The sequence below is a fragment of the Pavona decussata genome, unplaced genomic scaffold (assembly GCF_977016875.1).
Source record: "Pavona decussata unplaced genomic scaffold, jaPavDecu1.1 SCAFFOLD_85, whole genome shotgun sequence".
Taxonomy (NCBI): domain Eukaryota; kingdom Metazoa; phylum Cnidaria; class Anthozoa; order Scleractinia; family Agariciidae; genus Pavona; species Pavona decussata.
In genome coordinates this window covers 1,439,772-1,461,587 of record NW_028145503.1, presented here as the reverse complement: position 1 = coordinate 1,461,587, position 21,816 = coordinate 1,439,772, and the positions used below count along the sequence as shown (strand labels likewise).

The 21,816-nt window shown below is 39.8% G+C and overlaps 3 protein-coding genes and 1 long non-coding RNA gene across 8 annotated transcripts in view; 3 read left to right on the top strand and 1 right to left on the bottom strand.

The window, feature by feature from the left end:
• Positions 1-21,816, top strand: part of LOC146475179 (uncharacterized) — a 453,604-nt gene that overhangs the window by 198,968 nt on the left and 232,820 nt on the right. For all 6 annotated transcript variants that reach the window (XR_014865986.1, XR_014865985.1, XR_014865983.1 and 3 more), the window contains one exon: positions 25-181. Coding sequence is in view for 1 of the 6 variants with exons in the window: in XM_085116101.1 (XP_084972227.1) it covers positions 25-181 (157 nt within the window). In the remaining 5 variants the exon portion in view is untranslated. The remainder of the gene's footprint in view (positions 1-24; positions 182-21,816) is intronic.
• The window catches only part of LOC146475188 (tetratricopeptide repeat protein 28-like), a 142,882-nt gene that overhangs the window by 61,967 nt on the left and 59,099 nt on the right, over positions 1-21,816 (top strand). Inside the window, exons 2-4 of the mRNA XM_085116160.1 lie at positions 15,305-16,219; positions 16,820-18,311; positions 18,852-19,893. Coding sequence (XP_084972286.1) covers positions 15,337-16,219; positions 16,820-18,306 — 2,370 coding nt within the window. The 5' untranslated portion in view covers positions 15,305-15,336 and the 3' untranslated portion in view covers positions 18,307-18,311; positions 18,852-19,893. The remainder of the gene's footprint in view (positions 1-15,304; positions 16,220-16,819; positions 18,312-18,851; positions 19,894-21,816) is intronic.
• The window catches only part of LOC146475191 (proton myo-inositol cotransporter-like), a 55,102-nt gene that overhangs the window by 21,459 nt on the left and 11,827 nt on the right, over positions 1-21,816 (top strand).
• LOC146475184 (uncharacterized) overlaps positions 19,880-21,816 on the bottom strand; it is a 186,470-nt gene continuing 184,533 nt past the window's right edge. Inside the window, exon 4 of the long non-coding RNA XR_014865999.1 lies at positions 19,880-20,092. This is a non-coding gene — a long non-coding RNA (uncharacterized LOC146475184). The remainder of the gene's footprint in view (positions 20,093-21,816) is intronic.

Sequence of the window (21,816 nt, the reverse complement as noted above, 5' to 3'; positions counted from 1 at the left end):
TATCTTAATTAGCGTTAAAAACAGATCAACAACCAAAACAAAGCTTTACTGGATTTGAAGAAGTCTATCAATATCCCGTTATCCATGGCAGGGAGTGCAGAGGAAGCCAAAAATGAGAGTGACATCACACCACCTGATTCTGAAGAAGAAAAACTTGGTTTTGACAATGACACTTTAAGAGGTAAGAAAGGAAAACGTTTGCCCTGTTACAAGATAGTGAGAAGATGTTTTAAGTCATTGCTGAACCGAGGAAAATGTTTTTTTTTTATAGATGTAAAAATGCAAAATTATTTATATCGAGCTGATGAGCCAAGTTCAAAATAGAGTAACTGACAACAGCAGTAAAACGTGCTAAGCACAGTAGAATATGAAAAATAAACGTGCCTTGTGTTTGTTTTTTTATCTTCAGGTGCAGTAAATTGATTTATTTTCAACTATTTTTAAAAATATAACATTGTGAACGTTTTGTCCTGAACTTCCGTTATAGCGTGTCAGTTTTTCAGCGTAATTTAGCCATTGCAATGTGAATCGTTCTACAAGCGTAGGATTAATTGTACGCTTTTGAACTGAAGATTAAAAAGTAATTAAAGCTTGAATTAAGGCCCACTCATAACGATACTCTTCGTATTCTGTATGTTTTTTTTCTCAGACCAGGGATAGGAGAGCGACCAAAACACGCGAGCGCACGCCAAAAACTCCCGATGCCGCGAGAATACACGAAAGCAGATGCATCCTGCGCGTCTCCTCGCAAGAGGCGACTTTTTCGATTATCGATTAGCCCTGAGAAAATTAAGGAATTACCTGCTCTATTTGATAGAAGGAATTGGATTTATTACGGAGGGTTTTGATAATGTTACACCGTATCTGAAACCAGTCAGTGATATTATGTCTCACTGGCCGATGATAATATTTTTATGCTTTGTCCTAGTATAGGGGATTTTTGTTCACATATTAAGTCTCATTACCAAACATTAGCACAAACGTCAAGATTAGCCACAGATAAATAGTCTATTTAAATCAGAAGAGCTTGGCAAAATTAGTATTTCCCGGAAGTTGGCATGTTATTAGTTTTTAGGAACAAGCGTTAAAAGTATCAAGATTTTACAAAGAATGTATGGCTGGGTGGCAGCCATTGCCTCGTAGCGATATATTCTTTGCTTTTTTAACAACTAAAATATCTCAGAATATTCAACATGTAACACTACTATTTACACTCATTACCAAGAGTAGCGTGCTATTGGTTAATTTATGTAGGTGTCTATTTTTGCCGGTAGCTTGTTGTTTAAGAGCAATTCTCCAGGAAAGTGAGGCAAAGTTGGAAATGAAAATTTTTAACCCCCCTTTATTTTTCAGTGTGTGGAGGTAGGTTACCTGGAGGGATGAACAAAAACAGCCATATTTGGATCGGCAGGTGCGTCGTTGCCATGGAAACCGCACTTGATCACGTCGGCCTGAGGTCTATGTTTTGACCGAAAAATTCACTCTCAAATAGTAAAAAAAAAACGAGTCTGGTTCTCGAGTACATGTGAACCAATTCAAATGAAATTCATATAGATGGTAGAACCACTCTCCCAGTTTATAAAATTTGCTATTAGAGTTTATACAATGAACTGTGTAAAACTCGCGTTTTTATTGGTCTAGAGGAGTGTGTGATTAGAGTATAGACGCACGATTGAGGTCATCGAGTGGTGTGACCAGCGCACGTGATCAGAGTCTAGAGTCCAGCCAGAGCGACTGGTCAACAAAGTTTTGCAAACTGTTTTTGCAAGTAGCGGACAAACACAGGCAAATTTTCGCAGGAAAGGAAAACTGCCCAATAAAAAATTGGACAAAGACTGCTGAGAGTGACCTCAAACAGGATAGGAAAGCTAGAACTTTGTTGTGACGTGAAAGGAAAGCAAATATTTGTCGAAATATGTCGCCGATAAAAAATCCGGTAACGGCGAGTAATCGATTACAAATCGCAGCGAAACGACTTACATGCTGTAACATTTTGGGGTCAGGATTTCCTTCTGGAATAAAGGTTAGTTTTGAAAATATTATTAGTGAAATCCTTTCCGATTATACTCTAATTTAGAAGATCACAACTACATGTGTGCAGTAGTCTAAAACTGAGTTTGTTGGAAAGTTTTTGACTCAGCTTAGGCAACGCGATGCCCGCTCACGAAATGTGTTGAAATGTCTTGGTTATTGTATAAAACAAATAGATTCAATTTTGCCGTGGGTCTGTACTCTGATAACGCACAGAGGACGTCAAAACGTGGTGAGAACATCAGTCACGCTACTCGCCTGCGGCTCGTAGCGTACTTCTTTGTTCTCACTACGTTTTGACGTCATCTGTGCGTTATCAGAGTACAGACGCACGGCAAAATGGAATCTATTTGTTAAATTTTGGGTTCTATAATCAGTAAGACCTTGGTCGTATTACTTTGTTGCCTGTCAGCCATTTTGACAAGAAGGAAAAACAAGCACAACCATATTCGTTATTTCTCCGAAAGTACTACAGTATTTGGTTCAAACAGGCTTTTGATAGAGGTTATCAGCTTCAGAGGTTTTTTCATTCATCTTATCTGTTATTTACATTTTATTGATTAGGTTTTGGCCAACGAATTTGATGAAATATAAATTTAAACAAAGCCTACCTTGCAACTTTTGGGAATTTCTTCAGGATGCTTTTGTCGTATAGGATGGGTCTCTCCTCAGTTCGCTCGCTCCATTTTCTTGACCAAATCTTGCACAGACTCTAGCGGAAAGGACAAATCTAACTGCCTAGCCTCGCCGAACATCTACTTTTAGACCAAAGATGATGATGCGTTAACCCGAATAAAGAACAGTCGAACAGGTCAAACACAGTCGTGTGTCGAGTATCGAAATAATTCATCAATACAATCCATCCAGGAAGTTAAATAGATGCATCAAGATCACAGCTGAGCAATTGCATGTCTGCGACGATTCTGAATAACGTCTTTGGCTAAATCGAGCAGTACATTCCGTGGTGCATGGTTGAGTAGCGAAGAAATCGTTGTTTACGACTTGTTTACGACCAACGTATATAGGCCGGAAATGCGAGTAGCAAAACTGCTGACTGGATGTAGTTTTAAATGCGATATACGCGCTTTTTGTTTGTTTGTTTTTGTAGCTTCGGTTAATTGTCGCAATGGCATTATCTCTTCTTTAGATATTTTTGGTACAATATATCATTGATAGGGGGATAAAAGGACGACTTTTGATCCGCTCTTATGACTGTTTTACAGTGGTGAATAAAGAGGACAAAATAAAAGGGCTTCACTAGTCATTTTACGCAACCACAGTTCCTGGGTTTGTTTGTTTGTTTGTTTGTTTGTTTGTTTGTTTTAATTCATTGCTTATTGGATGTTAAGGATGGCCTGCATGTAAGATACGTCGCTGATCTGAGGCATTAGCGTACACAGAAGTTAGAAATAAATAAGTCCTCTTCAAGCCGATACATTTTCACATTCAGTACCTAATACCTGCCCGAATTTTGGCATTCTTTGTGTTTATTTATTTATTTATTTTTTGCTGTTGTTGTTTTTTTTTTTGGTGGGGGGAAGGGTGACCGGACGTAAATTTGTGCCGTCGATCAAAAACACTGTAAGGGAAATTTGCATATCGTCGTGCGAAGGAAAATATCCTGGTCGGGACAATGGAAAGTTGGTCTCTTTTAAATCCCAAAAGGGACGTTTCGGTTTGTGAGTGCAGTGTGTTATGTTACATCCGGTCAGCAGTCGTGCTTCTCGGACTTCCGGCCTATGCGTTCAGTTTATTTACCATTCTTGGCTTGTCGACTATCGCAATATCTGACTCGATTTTAGCCGAAGACGTCCCTTTGGATTGTTCAAAGGCATGCATTTGCTTTGTACATCGATCCCGACACATTTACTTTACTTCCTGGCTGAATAATATTGATGAATTTAGGTGCTCGACGGCAGAAATCGCAAGCATTACGACCATGTTTTGGACTTTGTCAACTATTCTTTGTCAAGTGTACGCGGGCTACTTGTATCATCATCCCTGGTCTGAAACACAGCAAACTGGATATTCGATAGGAGTAACTGTTAGTCTGCGCTAGATTTGGTCAAAAAGACGGAACGTGCGAAGGAGAGATACTGGAGAGAACCACGCGACGAAAGCATCCTGAAGAAATTCCCAAAACCCTCAAGGTAGGTTTTGTATCAATTTATATTTCATCAAATTTGTTGGCCAAAACCTTATTTACTAAATGTAGGTAGCAGACAAGATGATAAAAGATACTTTTGAAGCTGATTTTCTCTCTCTAAAGCCTGTTCGAGCTAAATAATAGAGCTCTCAAAATTACCTATTTTGCAACTTTTTGCAATTTGTCCCAGGTGTCTTCAGCACCCATGGCCAGAGTATAGTTTTCCCCAAATTGATTTTATGATATTTAGGAACGTTAATATCTATGTAATCTCTGCTGCTAATTTGGTTTATGTGGAAAGAGTACTTTCGGAGAAATAACGAATATCGTTGTGCTTGTTTTTCCTGCTTGTCTAAATGGCTGACAGGGAACATAGTAGGACGAGCATTTTCTTCTTGTTTATAAAACCCAAATTATTGTAACGGCAAATTTTATAAACTGGGAGAGTGGTTCTACCATCTGTATGAATTTCATTTGAATTGGTTCACATGCACCCGTGAACCAGACTCGTTTACTTTTACTTTTTGAGAGTGGAACTTTTGCTCAAAACATGGTCCTAAGGCCAACATCATATAGTGCGGTTACCATGGCAACGATACATCTGCCGATCCAAATATGGTTGTTTTTGTCTATCCCCCAAGGTAACCTACCTACACATAAAAATTGAAGAGGGGTTAAAATTTTTCATTTCCAACTTTGCTTCACTTTCCTGGAGAATTGCTCTTAAGAACAAGATATATATGCTACTGAGTCAAAATCATGGTAAACCATGACGTTACCAAAGTTTATCCTTTACAAACCAAGTTATCTTAGTCAACTGGATCGTTTTGTTTTAATTAGCGATAGTGGAGGTTTACAAAGAAAATGGTAATGAGAGCTACCGTAAACGAGACTTTTACAATGCCGTGAACTTCTACACTGAAGGAATAAACGTGAAATGCAAAGATGACGAACTGAATGCCAAACTTTACAGCAACAGAGCAACGGCAAATTTCTATCAGGGTAAGTGATTTTCGTCGCAGTTTCTCCTGTTAAAAATCTTACTTGAATGCAAAAACAAAACCACTATCTTGTTCATTTTTTAATTTTTCCCATCATTACAATACTCGTTCCAAGTCCCAGCTCGGTGGAACACCTTGAGTTAGTCTTTGCTTGTATTGTGGTTTTGAAGCTACAGTTGTCCCAGGGCGCCAAAGAAAGAAAGAAACGGTCGCTTACGTTGTTTCAACCACACTCGTTCATGAAACTTCTATTTCTTGTTTTAAGGAAAATACCAAGAGACAATAAATGATGCAAAAGCTGCCATTGACTTGCAACCAGCTTACATGAAAGCCATAGAACGAGGTGAGAAGTATTATCTGGTCAGCTTAATGCAGTTGACCAGTGCTTTGCACATATATCTTTACACTGAGCTCAAAGGACTTAGTTTACACAGGTTCGGATTCCAGTCAGTGCCGTTTAACAAGTGAGTTTATCGAGGTACTTCAGTTTACAGAGACCATTTGCATCGCGGACAACTGTTTCGTCGGGTACACTGAGTTAAGTTGGACTCTTCATGTTGTGAGGACGGGGAATCTCTCCAACTCTCTTCTCGTAAGTGGGACAGGGGAGCAACGAGAAAACGCTCCAAAGACTCACTAAAGAAATCCCTTTCATGCACTCTGTAACATTTGTCACTGCAAGTTTGAAGCCCTGGCTGCAGATCATAACACTAAGAGACAGCAGATCAGGCATTCAACCCTACCAGTTGAGAACAGGAGAAGAGCCAGTGTCAAGGAAAAGAGGCAACGACAAAAAACCCAACGCTTCGAAGTTTAACTTTTGTGAAAACTTTAATATTTTGTAGGGGCAAGTGCTTGTGAAAAGCTGGGTCGACGTGAAGAAGCCATCAAATGGTGTGACATGGGATTGGCAGTATCCTTTAATTCCTCGTAGTAAAAACCACCGAAAGTGCAACTGAATATATTCTAGGCAACTTAAGATACTCTAGGTAAATCAGTCAATGATATTTGTACCTCAAAACTGAATTCGAGATCTATACTATGGCTTGGTCGTCTTGTTTTATTTGGTTTGTTGAGCGATTTATCTTAACTTTGCGGTAAAAACAGATCAACAAGGAAAACAAAGCTTTACTGGATTTGAAGAAGTCTATCAATAAACCACAGGTATAAATTAAGAAAGTTTGAATAAAGAGAAATTATCTCGTAGGTTTTGACTACCAAAAAAGAATTACAACAGGTTATAATTTTTTTCATACCATTTTTCAGGCCAGGGTCTTTAAAAATTCATATAAATATCCGTATTTGCTTTCATTTACCTGATCATATTCGATCAGGAGACAGAGTAATTTCGTACTCAAATTTCCCGGGTGAATAGACAGATTTCCAAACCAGCGGTGAGGTCTGGGTAAGAGAGTAGAAACAGAGAGAAGGGCCGCTTAAATAACAATATTTCTATTCATCCAGTCATTCATTCATTCGTTCGTTCGTTCGTTTGTTCATTCATTGGTTCATCCATCCATCGATCCATGTATCCGTCCGCTTAAATGTCAGTCCCTTCGTTTGCTCGGCCCTTCATTAATTCGTTCGTTCGTTCATTCATTTATTCATTCATTCGTTCGTTCGTTCGTTCGTTCGTTTGTTCGTTCGTTCGTTCGTTCGTTCGCTATAAACCCATTATTTTAAACACCTTCGTCGCTTCCACAAACTTTAACCCAAAGGATAAACCCATACGCTTCTCATTCTATGATCCAGTATTAGACCAAGGCCAGTCTTTATGTGCTTCAACTTTACAGGAAAAGATCGTCAGTAGCTTTCCTGGGGATGTAAAGGGATTCCCTGGAGGTGCTGGGCTCCCCAGTGCAGGAGGAGCAGAAGTGGTCCCTGCTGAATCAGTCACTGGGAGTAAGTGACAACTAAATTTATATTTTATCCGTGTTTTCGTTACTGTCCTTTTGTTAATACGATGTTTACATTAGCCCAAGTGTTGCATCAGACATGATACATTCGTTTCGCTATCTCGCTCGACGCTGTGCAACATCGTCCAACAATGTCAGATGATGTTGCAATCAATGATTGATCAATTATTAGCATTTAACGACTGAGTAATTTTGTAAATAGGTATCGTGATTTTCTGACAGTCATTGTTATGCGGTCGTGTGCTTCAAACAACTGCTCACTAAGCCAAGACGCGCCATATTTAAACGTACTTTCAACTCAGAATTTCAAATCTCTAATGGATAGTCCATGTTTTAAGCCTTCGTGCCGGCCACATGTTCCCCACTAAAAAACCCAGTTTGTGTTAATTTTCGAATCTGAAGGAATAGTTCCTAAACGACGTAGAAAATCATCTTTTTAGCTACAATTGTAGATACAGGATTCCTCTTCAAATTCCTGGCCCCAGTTGTTCAAAGGCCGGACAACTTTATCCGCTGGATAAGGCACTATTCAGGGTCCAAAATATACTTCACGTAAAGCGTTGTCCAAGGTTTTCGTACACTCCCAAACTTAACTGTGGTTAGAGTGTGCATATTCGCTTGTACAAGAGGAAATACTGAAATCGTTGCACAGATTGAAACTGATGGATAGCGACTTATCCACTGGATAAAGTTATCCGGCCTTTGAACAACTGGGGCCTGGTGGTCGTAACGATAGGTAGGACTTTAGAAAGTCAGAAAAGCTAGTTTTGTCAGTGCGCTGCAGGCAAATTACGGCCTTTTTTGTTGTTTTCTCTCTTATTTTCGGCTATCCAAAGGTCCTTCACATTCACATTCGCAGCTTCTGTGTTTATGAATAAGAGTGGTACAGCTTATCCAGCATTCTGTCAATGTTACGATATGTAGATTACTCGACTCTGTTGTTTAGAAATTTGAAGAAGTCTCTATCGGGCAAACCAATGACACCTTCGAGCGATACATGTTTACCTCTATGTCACAGAAAGAGGATGAAAGTATCGATCACCACGTTTCGGCCGTTGGGACACCTGCGAAATTGTGTAACTTTGGTCAATGTCTTCATGATTAACTATTACGCGATAGAATTGTCTTTGGTGTTAAAGCGCCCGCGTTGCGAAAGAAGGTACTGCAAGAAAGGCAAGTCACTTTAAAAAAAACAATCGTCATTTTCAAATCGGAGAAACAACCGCTCAACAGTTAAAGGATTTCGCTGCAGCAACGGATCCGAATACTAATAAAATACACGCTTTGAAACACCGGCTCCGAAAAGAAATCGCGAAGGGACCCAAAAGGTTTCAAAAGGTGCAAATACCGCTGTGGAACTCACGAGCTCAAGCGGAGAAAATGTCTAGCGTATGGAAAGACGTGCGGAAATTGTGGAAGAAGTAATCATTTCGCTAAAGTTGGTATGCAACGTGGAAAAAGAAAAAAAAAATCCTTCGGTGAACACAGTGGAGTACTCCACTAACTCTGGTGAGTCATTGTTTACAGTTCAGTTAACTCCTGAGCACGCAATACACAGCAACGTTCCTTCAAAGATGACGGCAGCCATGAACATAAAAAGGGTGAGTTGAAGTTAACTTTCAAGTGGACGCCGGGGTATTGTGTGTTAAATCAAGCACTATCAAAGGAACAAAATATGCAAATAGAATCACGCCAACAAATCAAGTCCTCAAGATGTACAACGCCTCTACTCAAGGGCCGCTTGGAAAGTGCAAGCTTCAACTGACAAACTCCGGGAATAAGAGAAAGCACAAAGTTAACTTTCCCATTGTAGAGATTGAAAACTGTGTAAGCTTGATCGGGAGTAAAACTGCACAGCAAATGAAATGAATTTCTGTCAGAAATGACAAGATTTAGCCTACGTGTCCCGAACCAGCCGACTGGGCCTCCCAAACAGATGTGGACGTAGACTTGATAAGTAGCCAGGCGTACGAAGGAATTATTCTTGAACACCTGTGCTTCGAGTACAAAGATATTTTTTTTTATGGCCTTGGCAATCTTGGAACACCATTACGACTTGAAGTTAACGAAGAAGTTAGACCTGTTCAGGAGCCATTGAAAAAAGTTCCTGAAGCCTTAAGAACACCACTGAAAGAATACCTTAGTGATCTTGAAGCAAGAGGTGTCATAGCGAAAGTAGACTGGCCAATAATCTAATGGATGTATGCTGCCGTGATTGCAAGAAAAGCTAACAGAAAACTGCGCCTTTGCCTGGAACCTAAGCCCTTACACAAGGCGGTAAAGAGGTGCCATTTCCCTATGTCAGTGTTGAAGACATACTGCCGGAGTTGGGCATCGCCAAGATTTTTCTAAAGTCGATTGCAAGGATGGCTATTGGCAGATAAAGCTTATAGACGTAAGTTCCTTACTTACGACCTCTCTCACACACTTTGGCAGGTACAAATGGAATCGTATGCCTTTCGGGATTTGGCCCGTTACTAAAATATTTCAGCTTCGCTTACATAAAGCAGTTGAAGGCCTTGGAGGAGCATTTGGAATCGCGGATGTAATCCTAGTGGCAGGCACTGGAGACACGATGAGGGATGCGATAGCAGATCATGACGTTAAAATTAGGAAGCTGTTGACGAGATGCTAAGAGCGTAACATTAAGCTAGACAGGCAAAAAGTCGTATTGAAGCAAACAGAGGTACCCTACATGGGACATCTCCTGACCTAGGCAGGAGTGAAGGCAGACCCGTCGAAAGTTCAGACAGTGCTTAACATGGAGAGGCCAACCGATATAACTGGTGTTCATCTCATTTTGGGCACTGTGGGCTACCTAGAAAAGTTCTTGCCGAGATTATCGGAAGTCTCACAGCCTCAGCTTACTAAGAAGAAAGCACAATTTTTACATGGGACAAAGTCCATGACAGAACTTTCTGCAGGATTAAGGAAATGGTGACGGCCTCACCACTGCTAAAGTACTATGAGCGAGAGAAGGACCTAGTCATGCAGTGCGATGCAAGTAAAGAGGGCTTAACCCAGGAGCGTTACTCCAAGATGGTAGGCCGCTGGCTTACGTTAGCAGAGCCCTGACTGCAGCTGAAAGAAACTACGCCCAAATAGAAAATGAACTTCTTGCAATTGTGTTTGCAACAGGTAACTTTCATCAGTGATACTTGTGGGAGATTGGTGATTGTTGAATCTGACCATAAACCCTTAGAAGCGATAGCTGTTAGGAAGCTGGTTTCTGCTCCAAAGAGATTACAGAAGATGATTTTGAGGCTACAACGATATGATCTAGACGTGCGATACAAAAAAGGAAGGGAGATGTATATCGCAGACACCTTGAGCCGGCATTACCCAAGTTAACAGAAGCCACTCAAGATCACGGAGAGCTTGTTATAAGATCTACCTGTGAAGAGGGATCTTGAAGTGGACCAAAAAATTCAAGAAATAAACTTCTTTGTGGTGAACTATCACGAACCAGTAATATTTCGCGCAGAGACTAAGAATGATGAATTTGTTCAAGCTGTAAAAAGCTTTAATGCAATCTGGAGGCCAGCAGACAAAAGGGTGCTACCTGCTGACAGTGGCGTTAATTTTAGGGGCGGGTCCAGCAATTTCTGAAGGGGGAAGGTATACACTAGTGTAGTAACCTTCAACGCTAATGATGTGGAAGACGAGTGACGGCCCTGTGCCTCTGGCGTGATATTTTAAGGGGGTCCGGAACCATGCCCCTCCCCCTTCTCCCCGTCCCGAAAATAAAAACGTTTCCGATTTTCCCCGTAAAGCGCCATTTGCAGCATTCCTCAGACTTTTGAATGCATTGTGCAGGAATGATATAGAATCTGGAGCTTATCTTATTTGTCAGCCAGACACCCAAAAATAATATGCATGATTAAAAGGGATGGCAGTATCAAAAATAGTCATTTGTCGTTCCTCTACATACCTCCTTAATCAAACAACGTAGCCTAAAGAGTCTACTAGGATGAGCTTTTACAAAGGCCTCGCATATCTCGTCTACCTCGAATCTCTCAGGGTAATGCATAGCGATAACAGCGAGATCTGAAAAGCGCTCTTCAGACATCGTTGATCTGGTGCACGTCTTGAGCCGTTTCGTGAGCGAAAAGGACCGCTCAGCTTCTGCACTACTGGGTGCATGCAATGAGAAGACGGTGGATGTTTGGAAACGTATCCCCTTCATATGCGCTAAGTAATTGCTTGGAAGTTCCTTCTCTGCAGTCTGCCACATGGTTTGCCGTCTTCGCAGCTCATTCCCGAGGGATTTGGGAAATGGAAGGTCTTTCTCCCAGAACAACATGCCTTCTGTTGCCACAGATAGCTCAAGGGTGTTATTAACTATGATAGAGGTTACTAGATAAAGCAAGTAACGGGCGTGGCGATCCTCGTCAGAAAATCGGTCTTACATTTGAATATCAGAGAATCAAGAAGGAGAATAGCCACAGATTTTTTGTAATGATCAATTGGACTAGAATTGGGAATGTTTGAGCGATTCCTCTGCATGCTTATCTTCCTGGGAATAGCTTCAACCTGATCCCCAGTTTCTCAGCAAGGTCTAATATTCCTTTGAGCCAAACTTGAAAGTCGCCGTCAAAGTTTTTTTTAACGGACTTTATGTTTCCAATTACTTTAGTCGGCGCGTAATGTACATTATCTGTTCATAACTTGACAAGCAGTCCAAAGGTAGAAGTGAAAAAACGTCTTAAAAAATATTTATTATTAATTAAGGAAGAATAAAAAATAACAAGAGACAAATGCTGCTCAAAGGGAGGGTAAGCTGAAACCCTCTCAAACCCTCCCCTGGATCCACCACTGGTTATACTATAATGTCCGTGATGTATTAGTGATCCAGGATGGGTTACTCTTCGGAGGAGACGGGCTTGTAATCCCTGAGACTCCTCGAAAACGCAAGCTGTAGACACTGCATTCCAGTCATCAAGGGGTCCTTACCACCATCAATCCAATGTTAAAAGTTGATTCTGCTGTCAAGGAAGCAAAGAAGATCTTCAAGAAGTCTGCAACGTCCAAAAGTGACCCTTTTCATAGTACTGTTGGCTTATCTTAATACCCCATAGGAAGGATTTGGTACCAGCCCTGCTCAGCGTCTGTTGAGCAGGAGAACAAAAACAAATCTTCCTACTTCTAGCAACTTGCTGAAACCCAACGTAGCTGAGGGCACTTTAGAGAAGAACAAGCCAAGGAAGTTGAAGTAGAAATTCTACTATGAAAGATCAGCAAACGGCCTAACTGACCTTCCGAACGATGATGTTGTTCGGGTGCAACCTTTTCGGCTGAAAGAGAAAACATGGAAGAAGGGGAAAGTGGTGAAACCGATGGGCAAGAGATCGTATGAAGTAGAGTCAAGTGGTCAGCTCTGTATTAGGAATCAGAGACACCTAAAGCGTTCTACAGAGACTGACAGCCCTCTAACTGAGGAATGGCCAACGCACTCAAATCACTATGACTCGAATGATAAGGATAACCTCACCAACGACCAGCAAGTGGAACCTGTGACGACTACAAGGATGAATCAGCCTGTGATTACCACTGCATCCAATAAGGGTCAGCCCTTTCCGACCGTTACAGTAGAATAAGATCGAGCCAGCAAAGATCAGCCCTTGAGTCGACAAGTGCCACCTGCGAGTCGTGAAAGCCAAGTCCGAACAAGCGTGGGAGACTGATCAGACCACCCAGTCGTTTCAATGACTTTTTGACTTTTAAGAAGATCTAATGAGTGATGTTTTAAGAACCTCTAGCATATAGAAGAACTGATTAAATTTTCTTTAATTTTTTTTCCTTTCCTTTTTTAGTTTTTGAGGGAACGATGTTACGATATGTAGATGACGTTACATAGTTGTGATTCTATGTGCGTTGTTCAGCGGTTTTCCACCGTGATTATAATAGTTAGGTTTTTGTATTAGCTAGTCAGTTGAACTACCGTTAGGTATTGATTAGCTAGTGAGACAATAATATTGTTTTTCCTTTAGAAAATAAATTTATTTTAATAAAAATATCTTTTTATTGTTTTGTACTTCCAACATGGTCACCGTTAAAACGCTTTACAACGTCTAAAGTGATTTAGCAAAAGAAATTGGATCTATCAAATATTAAGAGATAAGACAATATTTTTTTTTGGTGAAAAGAAGAAAGAAGCCTGAGCACTGAGAACACTTAAGTTTTCCATGAAACCGAAATAGGAGCAAAACAGTTTTATTTCCAAGCAGTCAAACATGACTGAATCATCTGAAGACATCTTAGAAAGTGGGGACAAAATAACGAATCACCGACAAGCAGAATATAGTCTTTTCAAAATCGAGGTAGCTTTCGAGCGATTTTAGGGGAGAAACACAAAGTTGGTCTCTATTCACTCATAAAATGTAAGACGATCGTACAATGGTGGATAACCGTGGATTAAGTGTCTACTTCGCGTTCGAACGTAATCTTTGTAAATCTCGTGGTCTGGCGTGACCACTCAAATAAATGAAATTTTTTCTTTTAAGTTCTTGGCATAATCTTAATCTTATAGAAGACGGTTTTCCTATAATGGTGCACGTGGAGATCTTGAGCAGCTGAATGCAGTCCCCGTACTAGATGATTTTCTAAACGTTATGCGTCCATCATTTTCTTTTAGAACATAGGAAATTATCTTCTATTCAGTAATTACACAGATATACCCTTATAGTATAATTTCCAGCCCTGTTTTGTTGTGTTTACCACACCAAATGTTTGACTTCTTTTAAAGTTTCTTTTTGAATAATTTTACTTAGTGGTCTAAGTTAAAGTCTACTTCTACAGCTAGTCGTTGATATTTCAAAGCAGCGAGGCTTACAGTTACTGATAATGTTAATTTTATATCTTTAAAATTGCTCTTGCTCTTCACAAACAAGAACCCTTCTTCTCGACCCTGGACGATCTTTTGCCATTCTCTCTTCCCCCACCTACCTCGAAATCATTCGACTGGAACTTGTATTTTCTCCAATACCACGCTGTTGCTTTCATAACACTCAGCAATGCTTAGGTGACTTTTACGACTAACACAATTTAAAAACGCATCTGTGACCTGATAAATCGATCGGTAAGTCTGACTAAACAACATCTCATTGCTAAGACCTTCAGTCTGAAAAAAAAAAAAAACATAAGACCTTTAAAAAATTATGACGCTGATGCTGGTCACTTGTTTGAGCTCCTGGGATGGAAACATCTAGCTTCCCAGCAGCAAATACAAAGAGCCACAATGGTCTATAAGTCTTTGCACGGTGTAGCTCCAGACTATTTACGTTCTAAATTTGAGACTCTGAGAATAAGCTAGATGTTCCATTGCCGCGCACAAACTATTATAAGAATAGCTTTAGCTATAGTGGCGCCCCCTTTGGAACAGTCTTCCTTGTGACATGAGAAAAGCAGAGTCCCTTGGGTTATTTAAGCGCTTAATTAAAGAAGTACGTTGAGGCTAACGTCGCACTTGCTTGTCATAGCCAAGTCAGTCTTCTGAATTAAAAAAAAAAATTCTTAGTGACTGGGACTACTGTTGTGATATCATTTTGTTGTTGTTGCTAGCCCCATTTCTTTTCGTTGTTTCTCTTACCTTACCTACTTCGTTGAGAATTACAATAAACTTTATCTAAAATAACAGACATCATTCGATGACACTGTCATTCCTTAAAATAATTTATCTTTAAAAAATAATTCTCCCTACAACATGTATACGTTTGGCGTTAATATAAATACAATACCATCTGGTGTCAAAAAAGGAAAGAGGGTAAACAATGACCACACCTGTGAATTCCCTCGGATATCCAATTTTGCCTTCTCTTACATTTGAACTGCTAATATTAAGGATAAACTTATAAAATCGCGACGTTTCGATGTTGTCATGACGCCATTATCGAGAGAAGGAAAATTATTTAAATATATTGCGGGAACACCTTAAAACGTACAAAAAAATTACGTTTTTTTTCTACTTTGAAAGGTCTTCTCGCAATATTTGGATAATTATCCTTCCCTTGGTTATGGCGTCACGTCAAGGTTACCCTTAATATTTACAGTTCTTTGCTTCAACAAATCTTTTTTTTTTTTTTACACTTCCTTTTTTCATCCTGGCTCTTTATTTTTTTAATCCCCATTCCCAAATAATTGGCAGGTTCTTTCACACACTCATCTTCACATGGTTCTTAATGTTTAAAACCTTTCCTTTCCATTTAAAAAAGAAATAACACAGCGCCGGACCCAATTCGTACCAATGGCCATACAACTAGGAAAAATTATAGAGCTCTTCAATAACGATCTCCGCCTTGCCCAGGAACTGGGCCACCGGACAGATGAGGGAAGTGCCTATGGCGATCTCGCCAATGCTTATCAATTAGTTGGTGACTTCCAAAAGGCCATACAGTACAACAAGAAACATTTACTGATTGCTAAGGACCTCGGTGACCGTGCAGGAGAAGGACGTGCCTATGGCAGTCTCGGCAATGCTTATCTCTCACTTGGTGACTTACAACAAGCCATACAGTACCATCAGAAACATTTACAGATTGCCAAGGACCTGGAAGACCGTGCTGGAGAAGGACGTGCCTATAGCAATCTCGGATGTGCTTATCGGTCTCTCGGTGACTTCCAACAAGCCATACAGTACCAAAAGAAACAATTACAGATTGCCAAAGACCTGGGTGACCGTGCAGGAGAAGGATGTGCCTATAGCAATCTCGGCAATGCTTATCAATCACTTGGTGACTTCCAACAAGCCATACAGTACCATGAGAAAAATTTGCAGATTGCCAAAGACCTGGGTGACCCTGTAGAAGAGGGAGGTGCCTATGGTTGTCTCGGCAATGCTTATAAATCACTTGGTCACTTCCAACAAGCCATACAGTACCATGAGAGACATTTACAGATTGCCAAAGACCTGGGTTGGCGTCCAGGAATAGGATGTGCTTATGGCAATCTCGGCAATGCTTATCAATCACTTGGTGACTTCCAACAAGCCATACAGTACCATGAGAAACATTTACAGATTGCCAAAGACCTGGGTGAGCGTCCAGGAACAGGTCGTGCCTATGGCAATCTCGGCAATGCTTATCAATCACTTGGTGACTTCCAACAAGCCATAGAGTACCATCAGAAACGTTTAAAGATTGCCAAAGACCTGGGTGACCTTCTTGGAGAAGAACGTGCCTATGGCAATCTCGGCATTGCTTATAACTCACTTGGTAACTTCCAACAAGCCATACAGTACCAAGACAAACAATTAAAGATTGCCAAGGACCTGGGTGACCGTGCAGGAGAAGCACGTTCCTATGGCAATCTCGGATGTGTTTATAAATCACTTGGTGACTTACAACAAGCCATACAGTACCATCAGAAACATTTACTGATTGCCAAAGACCTGGGTAACCGTGCAGGAGAAGGAGGTGCTTATGGCAATCTCGGCAATGCTTATCACTCGCTTGGTGACTCCCAACAAGCCATACAGTACCATGAGAAACATTTACAGATTGCCAAAGAGCTGGGTGACCGTGCAGGAGAAGGAAGTGCCTACGGCAATCTCGGCAGTGCTTATTTTTCACTTTATGACGTCCAACAAGCCATACATTACCATCAGAAACATTTACAGATTTCCAAAGACCTGGGTGACCGTTCAGGAGAAGGAAGTGCCTATGGCAATCTCGGCAAAGCCTATCAAGCACTTGGTTGGTTTCAAGAAGCCATAGAATGCCATCAGAGAGGTTTACAGATTGCCAAGGACGTGGGTAGTAAGGTTGAAGAAGCAATTTCACATTATTCTTTAGGTTGCGTGTTCCAATCTTTAGCTTTTTTAAGTGAGGCTGTTGATAGTTATAGGTCAAGCGTGACACTTCTTGATACCATAAGGGCTCTTCTTCACTCTAAAGATTCATGGAAAAGAAGCTTTCGAGAGCTGTATCAGAAAGTTTACAGTGCTCTTTGGAGATGTTTATTAAAAATAGAAAAGAAAGACGAGGCTTTATGTGCTGCTGAGCAAGGACGAGCACAGGCTCTGATTGATATGTTAATGATACAATATGGCTTTACAGCATTGTCGTCACCATCATGTGATGCTAAAGAGACAATCTCCTACATCTCACGAGTGTCATCCGCACAAACAGTTTTTCTAGCAACGGAGGAAAACAGAATTAATATCTGGGTCCTTGGAAAGGGAAATGAAGTGGTATTTAGACAAGGAGAAATAGAGGGTCAGCCTGCGCTTGATGACCCTGTCCGTACTTTACTGGAGACAGCTTTTGAAAAGATTGGAGCTGGTGTTGATGTTAGATGTGAAAATCGTACAATGGAGGAACTGACTAGTGACCGCCCATCTACCGGAGAAGAAAAAAATGCAACAGGCGAATCAGCATACTGCACCAACAACGCCTTAAAGCCATTGTATGATGTAATTATTAGTCCCATTGCAGATGTGCTTCATGGTGACGAGTTAGTCATTGTCCCAGATGGTTCGTTGTGCTTGGCTCCGTGGGCCGCATTGAGTGGAGATATTAGAATTCGCACCGTTCCGTCGCTCACGAGTTTAAAGCTAATTACAAGTTCGCCCAAGGACTTCCACAGTAATTCTGGGGCACTGCTTGTAGGAGATCCATGCGTTCCAATACCATTATCACCGTTACCGTACGCCAAAAAGGAAGTAGAAATGATAGGAGGAATCCTCAAGAGTCTGCCACTTACCGGAAAAGCGGCAACCAAAGGGGAAGTGTTAAAACGAATGACGTCAGTTGGTTTGGTCCACATTGCTGCCCATGGGCGAGGAGAAACTGGCGAAATTGCCTTGGCTCTAAACCCCGGTTTGACATCCGAATTCCCTGAGGAAAAGGATTTCATGCTGAACATGTCAGATGTACAAGGCGTCCACCTCCGAGCTAGCCTTGTGGTGTTAAGTTGCTGTCATAGTGGTCGCGGGGAAGTCTTACAGTCTGAAGGTGTGGTGGGTTTGGCAAGGGCGTTCCTTTGCGCTGGGGCTCGGTCTGTTTTAGTGGCTCTCTGGGCAATTGACGATGAAGCTACCCTGGAGTTCATGAAGAGTTTCTATGAACAGCTGAGAGAGGGAAAAAGCACCAGTCTAGCCCTTCATCAGGCTATGAAATCTTTGCGAGACTCCAAGAAGTTCTCTTCCATAAGACACTGGGCTCCATTTGTACTGATTGGTGATGACGTCACGCTTGAATTTAATGACAAGAAATAAAAACGGTAAATAAATTTTGTTTACAATTCTAAACTTACTATATGTGTCTCTCGTATGTAAAATGTTTCTGGCTAAAACGACTAAGGGCGCGAAGAAACTGTTTTTAGCTATTCGATTCCAAATTCTTTTAAACTTCTTATTCTCCCAAATACGAAATCACGCGTGGATTTTACCGAGGTCACAGCATTGGTTTTAGGAACCCCTTAACTTACTTTGCGCCAGAGGAACTATGGAAAGAAAACGTCAAAATTGTGAGAGAGACTTTTTCATTGACTCCTAGAATCATTTCCAGGATGTCGACAAGAAAAAATATTTTGCTCGCCTCGTTTTCCCAATTTGTTCAATAAGGAATCGGTTTCTCAGTGAATCTCTCTCTACACTTTTTCCCTAGGCCAGAATTTGTTTGTAAGAAAATAACAAGTTGATTATATTACTGGATTAAATCAAATCTAAAATGTAACAGTACATGTCATAAAGTTAGCACTAGAATTTGTTTGCAATAGATTATCTCACAGGTTTTCCATTTATTTTTTCCAATTTTGCAGAACGTCAAGGAGTTATTTGACCAAGAGATGACCTTCTACAGAGTAGTAAAGAAACCATAATCCTGAATCATATTTTCACATCCTTGGCAGGTAGTATTTTCTTCTAAGCAAGTATTACAATTTATTTTCTCGAGTTTTTGTTGCTATTTTATCCTTATTCTCCCAGAGCACATAAAACCAAAATTTCATAAAGTAAAGCAAATTTTACTCGTTAACTATTGAAGGCGTAGCTAGCTAAACTGCTTGGGTTACACGGCAAATTTTGACAAGCTATTTCAGTGTAAGAGGGCCCGGCCATTCTTGCTCCAAATGATCAATCAGGTAGCCTTCTGTTGATTTCACAGGAACGATCTGTGGTTAGAAAACGTTCAAATTTGCGCTCTTTATTCCATCAAGTTGCATGGAAGAAATTCTGTTGTTGTAATGATTGTACCAAGGTTTACCTGAAAATCAAACATGACGAATGGGCTTGGTCAAACGTATTGATATTTGCTGTCAATTAAGTGTTTTGCTGACATTGAAAACATTACATAAACATGCCACATGTTGCGATATCTAAAGTTGCATTTATAATTGCATGCTCTTTTATGGTGCAACTTCTTGTTTATAACTATTTTAAAATTTTTTCGGTATTTATACTCTTAAAAAGTTTGAACACTTTTACAATTAAAAATAGTTGTATTTTTTAAAGTTCCTTTTTCATCACGAGATCTAGTAATGGTGTACCGTAGATCGTAACTTGGCTAAACGAGCCAGGTTTCTTGTTGGCTAAGGTCAAGTAAAAGTTAAGAAAAAAGAAAAGAAAAGAACTTGGTCACTAATAAGTAGAAAGCTTTGGTAGGACAAGCAAATTTGCAGGGCTGATACTAAGCTGCATGAAGTTTAATTTTAATCAGACAATATTTCAACTAGTACGACTAGGCTTGGCTGTAGTGGTCTCCCTGCCTAATATATATTTTTTAGGTATTGATGCATATAGATCTGTATCTGTATTTTAGTTAGGCGAAGCTAAATAAATAAAGTAGTCTTCTTCAGGACGTAAGTTACAATGAGAGAAAATAACGGCTCTAAGAATAAAATTATTAACTATGGTAGATATATACTCAGTTTTCTTGAAATGTATACAAGAGCTTATCATGCAGATTGTGTTCATACACATGTGCAGCTATTCCGGTAAACGTTATCTAAAGCTTAAGCGACAAGACCACAAGGTGATATTGGTAATTTATTGAAAAATTTACCTAACTCGGCTACGGCTCATCCCTGCCAAAAATAAATCACAGTGGCAAATGTTTATCGTATTTCTCTGTGGCAATGAAAATTGCTAAGTTACAGCCAAATTAAAAGATGTACAGTTACCCATACTATTTTTTGGCCCTGTCGTGTAATCTTGAGGCCTTAAAATCCGATAGCGTTAGTTGAAATAGCTGTATACAGGGGGTTCATGTTCCTTTGTCGAAAGAAAGAAAGCGAGATTTCGAGGAAGAGCAGAGTTCCAAACTGCCAAAGCGATAATGATGATTTTTGTTATGACAGTGTCCTTATTTTCTTCTGACAAACTTTTCCGAGCGAGCTAGAAACTCAAATTAAAGCACTGCTTGTGAGTTCCCAAAAAAATAATTTTTGTCTTTTAACTAATTCACCTAAATATTTACAAATCACAGCTAAATGCTAAAAAGGAGGTTTTAATCGACCTTCATGATGAAATGACGGATGGTCAAACATCTTTTACATTCGAGTTACCAAAAATAAACACCTGGGTTACTTCTTTGGGATCTCGTATGTTACTTATATTATCTTATCTATTTGACCAAAAAGTTAAAAAAAAAATACAGAAAAAAATATATATATTTATCCGCATTTATTGGAAGCGAGGTCTGCAAAGAGCAACAACTAACATCAAACATCTTTTACAAATCGAGTTACCAAAAATAAACACCTGGGTTACTTCTTTGGGATCTCGTATGTTACTTATATTATCTTATCTATTTGACCAAAAAGTTAAAAAAAAAATACAGAAAAAAATATATATATTTATCCGCATTTATTGGAAGCGAGGTCTGCAAAGAGCAACAACTAAAAACACTCTTGTTTTACAAATATTATCGGAATATTTGATTCGTGTGCGTCAGACTCATTCGTTTTGAGAAATTTCAATGAGAGACAAGAATCGGAAGCCGAAATAAAAAGTAAATAACCTTGTTCGCCCAAGCAGTATCTTGCACATTTGTATTAAACATTTGAGCAATTGTTTGGAGTTTTTCCTTATAACTAGAAATATCTAGTTGCCTTTGGTGAAGGGAGCAAAATTAATAAAAGTATTTTAGTGCGTTGTAAAGTTTATCTCAATCAAACAATTTCGTAACAAACTTAACTTTGTATATGGGCAGACGTACGCTGGACAACCTATCTTTGTGAACAATTTGTTTTTTAACTGAACAAGCGACTTCAGCTGTCGGGTCGGATAAACAACTGATTAGCTTCAAATAGATTTAGCTCATTTCTGTAACCTTTAATTGAAACATTTTTCGACAGAAACTTGGGTTGAATCCGTATTCACTGATCTAACGATTTACGTTTTCCTATCGGAATTCTGACTCGAAGATGTTTTGAAGAAAACAACATTTTGCACAAGTTAAATTGAAGATTATTTTATTCACTGGACCCCAAACAGCTGATTTCGGCTTGCTCCTGCAGAATAGAGAAATTTGTTATACACTGATAACTTGTTGAATACAATAGGCCATTTCCGAGTTACTTCGAACCTCGACTGATGTGAAAGCAAGGCTAAGTGCAAAGCTTTCCATATGAAAACTAGTGTTGATTGCGGCTATGAATGGAAACTAATTTTCATATCAAAAGCTTTGCACTTAGCCTCGTTTTTATAATGAGGTTCAAAGCAACTCTGAATTGGCCTATTAAGCATTCAATTAATTTTGACATAAATACAAGGCAACTCGAATAT